Below are 6,970 nucleotides of genomic sequence, written 5' to 3' on the forward strand. Positions count from 1 at the left end.
ATGGCTCGACACGAGGGGAGCAGCGGAGCGGTTTCGATGAGCACGGTGGCTGTTGCAATGGCATTGCTGCTGTTGCTGCTTGGCTTCGAACATGACAATGCTGCTACAACTTTTGTTGTTGGCGACTCGAACGGATGGAACCTGGGCATGGAGGGATGGCCTAATGGGAAGGTGTTTAGAGCCGGTGACATATTAAGTGAGTTTTCAACTCTCGTTTTGATCGTTGAATAGTAACTAATATTTTACTTGCGTAATCGTATCTGTTAAGAATGATGCTCTGATACTATATTAAGAATGAAAAATAGAAATGGGATTGAAAGTCCGAGAAAAGAGAAAATATTCTACTAACCAAATCATGAAGATAAGATAAAATATATCAAAACACAAGTCCCTAGCAGACGCGTTTTAAAGCCTTGAGGGGAAACTCGAAAGGGAAAGCCTAAGCTTTAAATATTATAGAATTAGTTGTGATTTGCTTGTACTATATCGGAATACTTTCAATGCTTTAATTTCACCTGAGCTTTAATTTCCCACAATTCCGGTAAAGATGACATCAAACCAATGCTTTAATTTCATATTCAAAATTAATTTCCACCAATCTCAGTTGACTTACAATCATATTGAATTCATTTATATGATCAACAATAGACTCACCGTCACATATTTGTAAATTGAACAACCTCCGCATAAAATACACCTTGTTCATAGTCGACGTTTTTTGGCACATACTCAACAGTACCTTCAACAGATTTGATATTGTCTTCTCCTTGATGATGTTGAACGCCGCATTTTTTGATAGCGTCAACCGGATCAACCCTAAGGCCTGCCAATCCTTGAGCTTCTACTGCTCCGTGTTCATGGTATTCGTATTCACCTCCTACAGGGGTTCGTGGAGATCTTTCTAGTACAGATAATCTTCAATCTGCATCGTCCAAAAATCGAAATCGGATCCATCAAACTTCTCAATTCCAACATTTGAGCTTTCGATCTTCACAGATCATGATGAATCTCGCCTAAATTTGATACCAGTTCATAGGATCACACAATAACACATACCCTCGATCTAGATGATCACAAGGAACAGGAGAGAGAAAATGGAAGGAGGAATATTGAATAAAGATTTATATTGATGACTTTAAGTATGTACGGTAAGAGACATAAGATTGTATATATATGGTTCAGGTTACTATAACTTTACCATATATAATCATCCATAGCCTTTTATTATATATCGTTTTTCACTATATATGACCATTTGCATTATATGTCATTTACCACATATAGCTTTACTACGTAGAACCGTAGAATGAGCTATAAATAAGCAGCATGCTCCATAACCCAACACTTACGTTATGGGACTAGCTACGGAGATGTCACCTAAACTCTACTAGAGAATATGAATAATATCTATATAATAGTATGATGACAATTATGGGTTGAAAGGACGTCAAGGTTGCATTTTCAGAGCCTCTAAGGTGATTTAAAAGTATTAATGAGGTGTTACGATCATGATCAAAGTGTTACAGAAATTTTATGGAGATAGACTACAATACGAGACTTTGAGGATATGTCTTACATTTAAGAATGATTTGGGCGAAGGATCGCCATGGTTACAATTGTAGAATTTGCCTCTAAATCAACTAAAAGTTCCATGGTAATCTTCCCTCTACTGTTACACCAATATATTTCATAGCTCAATATAAACCATTTTTTTTAATAGAAAAATAGCCCATTTCAAGATGTTTCAAAGGGATTGTCCTAGTTAAGGTTCCAAAGACCCTTTATTTGAAGTTGGATTTAGTATCCCAAGTTCTANTCTTTTTTTTTTTTATCTATATTTACTCTGTTGCCTTTTAATTTTGTTCAAATGTTTTCAAAATTTATAGTGGATCAGTGTTTCCAAATCATTCTTTATCTCTGTGTTTCCTCTTCTCCTCATCTCTGTTAACACTTGATTATGTTCACAAATTTTCTTTATCATTTTACTTTTAATCTATTCATTTGTCTATTGATATAAATTTACTGATCTAATATTATTATCTAATTTACTAGAATTCATATAAATTATTGGCATTTAGTTTCTAACTCAAAACTAAACAATTGTAATGATTTAATGAAGATTTAACCATAATTGGCAGTGATTTCTAAAAAAAAAAAATAGGACAAAAAAAATTAAGATTTAATATATATCTCCACGATAAATCTTCTTAAAGGTGAATTGGGTAAAACCATTCTCATTTTTTTCTTAAATTAAATCTGTCAATTATTGTTTTTCTGTTTCTTTTTGCAAACGGTACTTTTTTTGGGAGGTGGGTTGAAGAGAGATAATTGGGGAAGGAATGAGAGGTTGGTGGAGAGGACTAGGAAGATTATTTCTCTTTCTTTTAATCTCAAAACCAGGAGACATAATCAATCCCAAAACTGCCCACTCCAAGAAACAAAGAAAAAGAAAAAGGCAAGTTGTGAATGTTTTACATATCTTTATAACCATCATTTCCAAGCTTCAAAGGAATACAATTGTTTTACATATCTTTTCTGAGAGCTACTTCGGCTTCACGAATGGCTCGACACGAGGGGAGCAGCGGAGCGGTTTCGATGAGCACGGTGGCTGTTGCAATGGCATTGCTGCTGTTGCTGCTTGGCTTCGAACATGACAATGCTGCTACAACTTTTGTTGTTGGCGACTCGAACGGATGGAACCTGGGCATGGAGGGATGGCCTAATGGGAAGGTGTTTAGAGCCGGTGACATATTAAGTGAGTTTTCAACTCTCGTTTTGATCGTTGAATAGTAACTAATATTTTACTTGCGTAATCGTATCTGTTAAGAATGATGCTCTGATACTATATTAAGAATGAAAAATAGAAATGGGATTGAAAGTCCGAGAAAAGAGAAAATATTCTACTAACCAAATCATGAAGATAAGATAAAATATATCAAAACACAAGTCCCTAGCAGACGCGTTTTAAAGCCTTGAGGGGAAACTCGAAAGGGAAAGCCTAAGCTTTAAATATTATAGAATTAGTTGTGATTTGCTTGTACTATATCGGAATACTTTCAATGCTTTAATTTCACCTGAGCTTTAATTTCCCACAATTCCGGTAAAGATGACATCAAACCAATGCTTTAATTTCATATTCAAAATTAATTTCCACCAATCTCAGTTGACTTACAATCATATTGAATTCATTTATATGATCAACAATAGACTCACCGTCACATATTTGTAAATTGAACAACCTCCGCATAAAATACACCTTGTTCATAGTCGACGTTTTTTGGCACATACTCAACAGTACCTTCAACAGATTTGATATTGTCTTCTCCTTGATGATGTTGAACGCCGCATTTTTTGATAGCGTCAACCGGATCAACCCTAAGGCCTGCCAATCCTTGAGCTTCTACTGCTCCGTGTTCATGGTATTCGTATTCACCTCCTACAGGGGTTCGTGGAGATCTTTCTAGTACAGATAATCTTCAATCTGCATCGTCCAAAAATCGAAATCGGATCCATCAAACTTCTCAATTCCAACATTTGAGCTTTCGATCTTCACAGATCATGATGAATCTCGCCTAAATTTGATACCAGTTCATAGGATCACACAATAACACATACCCTCGATCTAGATGATCACAAGGAACAGGAGAGAGAAAATGGAAGGAGGAATATTGAATAAAGATTTATATTGATGACTTTAAGTATGTACGGTAAGAGACATAAGATTGTATATATATGGTTCAGGTTACTATAACTTTACCATATATAATCATCCATAGCCTTTTATTATATATCGTTTTTCACTATATATGACCATTTGCATTATATGTCATTTACCACATATAGCTTTACTACGTAGAACCGTAGAATGAGCTATAAATAAGCAGCATGCTCCATAACCCAACACTTACGTTATGGGACTAGCTACGGAGATGTCACCTAAACTCTACTAGAGAATATGAATAATATCTATATAATAGTATGATGACAATTATGGGTTGAAAGGACGTCAAGGTTGCATTTTCAGAGCCTCTAAGGTGATTTAAAAGTATTAATGAGGTGTTACGATCATGATCAAAGTGTTACAGAAATTTTATGGAGATAGACTACAATACGAGACTTTGAGGATATGTCTTACATTTAAGAATGATTTGGGCGAAGGATCGCCATGGTTACAATTGTAGAATTTGCCTCTAAATCAACTAAAAGTTCCATGGTAATCTTCCCTCTACTGTTACACCAATATATTTCATAGCTCAATATAAACCATTTTTTTTAATAGAAAAATAGCCCATTTCAAGATGTTTCAAAGGGATTGTCCTAGTTAAGGTTCCAAAGACCCTTTATTTGAAGTTGGATTTAGTATCCCAAGTTCTATTACATGTAATGATATCCATTATGCCTCTGCAATACCAATTATCTGTACCCTCTTTCTACCACGAGAATCTTTTAAAATGAGTTTGTGAGGATATATAGGTAAATGGGTCTGGTGTTGGACATTTAGCAAGGTTTAGAGGATGTGACTTGAAAGTCCAAGTAATACATGAAACTAGTTAAACCATTAATCTAGTTAAAAGAAGAAATCAAGTTATCTTAAATGACGTAAAAAAAAAAAAAAAAAAAAAAAAAAAAAGGGTTGGAATTAAGGTTGGGTTAACTATTTGATATTTTTCATGCATTAGTATCCACGTGAATGTTGATTTCAAGGATGCGCCTGAGCCATGAACCTACTAAATGGACTCTTTTCCTCATGAAATTTTAATGGAAATCTTAAAATGACATGATAAAGTTATGTATGAAATTTTGTGGTCATTGGATTAGGTTAGGGGGCAAAGCCAAGGGTAGCTAAAAAATGACCAAAATCCCCTATAATTATGGCTCACTGGCTTATGACCCAAATGACCTTTGCATAGTATAAATTTTTCCTTATGTGATGGTTTAGATGGATTATGAAAATATTCAAGGTCATTGGAATATGTCGAGGATTTAAACCAAGATTTGGGTTGGTAAATAACTAAAAGTACCCCATAAGAATTCTATGATATTTTCAAGACCCTAAACAACTCTAAATGATATGAAACTTTATATGGGGCTACTTTATATGGGGCTCATTTATGATCTTAAGGATAATTAGGTAAGATCCATGAGTTAATGTAGGTTGTTAGAAAATTAATGATGTACCAACAAGTGGGAGTTATTTATGACCTCAAAGTGACTCATTTATGGCCTTAAGGGGTGATGGTTGATGGATTATGAGGAACCAAAGATGGTATGGTTGTTGCAACCTTTGAGCAATCCAACCTTTGAGCAATCCATATTGGAAATATGAAATATAGTAATGAAATTCAACGTGGGTCTATAAAAATTCTGAAAGGATATATAATGATATTGATGATCTTTGAAAACTTACGAAGTCCATACACTTTTTACTTGGAGAGGATACCTATATTGTTGATAGTTAGGCTAACTATACATGAGAGATATTGTTAGACTATATGGAGTGCAAGTATCGATAATGTCAAATTGAGACCCACGCTATGCACCCAATATCTATCATAGTTTTCCATAACATTGGGTACTCGCGTTGACCTCATTACTGGTATCCACCCACAAATCGATGGTTAGATGGAGCGTTTGAACCATATCTTGGAAGATATATTGCGTGCCTACGTGTTGGATTTTGCAGGTAGTTGAGAATTTAAGTTGTATCCTATGGAGTTTTTTTACAACAACAGCTTCGAAGCAAATATTGAGATGACACCGTTTGAAGCATAATAGGGGAAATGGTGTAGGTCCTAAGTTTGCTGGGGACGAGGTAGGTGAATGAGAGTTGTTGGGATTGAGTTAGTCCAGACTACCAATAGGCCGTGCAACAGATGAGGGCGAGAATGCGCACAAATCATAGTAGACAGAAAAATTATTCTGATGAGAGGCGGAGGAGCTTAGGATTTGAAGTGGACAACATAGTATTCTTGAAGGTGGTCCTGATGAAAGGCGTCTTAAGGTTCAAATGTAAAGGCATGTAGAGCCCATGCTTCGTTGAAACAATGGCGTACATACTATCTTAAGGTTCAAATGGTTTAGCTTTGAGTTAGAAACTAAATGTCAATAATTTATATGAATGCTAGCAAATCACCATATTAGTAATATTAGATTAAATTTATATCAGTAGCCAAATGAATAGATTAAAAATAGAATGGCCAAGAAAATTTGTGAACAGTAAACACTGAGATAAGATAAGAAAATATTTGGAAACAGAGATCAACTAAAAATTAATTTGGAATACATGAGAATAGAATTAAAAGGCAACGAATACAAAAAAAGAAGATTAGGGAATTAAAAACCACAAACTAAATATAGAGGGAAAGGTAAATACGAGGGTAAATACAGAGAGAAGTAAAGCCGAGAATAACTTGAAATAGCTGTATCTAATTTCTTACACAACATAACCATGAAAAATAAGATCTTTAATAAAAATATAATTATAGATATATAACATTTCAAGACTTTTAACAATGGACCAATGTAAATGAGAGAAATAATGTTGTAGTTCAAACCTGAAACTGATGTCATGGGCTCATATAGATTGACTCGGATTTCAAAGGACGGAATCGAACTTTCATTAAAGATATATTTGTGACAACGACTTAAGCTAGCCAGGTAAGTGACCTTACTATCGGCATGGTTATATTTGCTGTTGACACGTACCTCGTGGTTCTGCACGTGTCATATATATTGATATGTGTGAATTGTCTGTGGATCAATATGCTTCTTATTTGTTATGTATATGTTATAATATGTGAATTGTTTGATAATAATTACGGTACGATGTGTTCAATGATATGCTTGAGATAGGATACGAGAAGGATGCACAAAACGAAATGTAACGATAGGAGTAAAATACATTCATGAAACGTTAAGGTTAGGTTACATACCGGAGTGATATGGATAAGAGAGATTGATGGAAGAATAC

At 34.7% G+C, this 6,970-nt stretch overlaps 2 protein-coding genes across 2 annotated transcripts in view; both read left to right on the forward strand.

The window, feature by feature from the left end:
* LOC111787700 (basic blue protein-like) lies at positions 1 to 1,017 on the forward strand. The gene is made up of 2 exons (XM_023667730.1): positions 1 to 196; positions 884 to 1,017. The coding sequence occupies exons 1-2, from the start codon at positions 1 to 3 to the stop codon at positions 1,015 to 1,017; spliced, it is 330 nt and encodes a 109-aa protein (XP_023523498.1).
* A 1,646-nt stretch (positions 1,018 to 2,663) lies between these two features.
* LOC111786048 (basic blue protein-like) overlaps positions 2,664 to 6,970 on the forward strand; it is a 44,763-nt gene continuing 40,456 nt past the window's right edge. Inside the window, exon 1 of the transcript XR_002813745.1 lies at positions 2,664 to 2,755. The gene's annotated coding sequence lies outside the window, so the exon portion shown is untranslated. The remainder of the gene's footprint in view (positions 2,756 to 6,970) is intronic.

The sequence above is a fragment of the Cucurbita pepo genome, chromosome LG02 (genome assembly GCF_002806865.2).
Source record: "Cucurbita pepo subsp. pepo cultivar mu-cu-16 chromosome LG02, ASM280686v2, whole genome shotgun sequence".
Classification (NCBI taxonomy): Eukaryota; Viridiplantae; Streptophyta; class Magnoliopsida; order Cucurbitales; family Cucurbitaceae; genus Cucurbita; species Cucurbita pepo.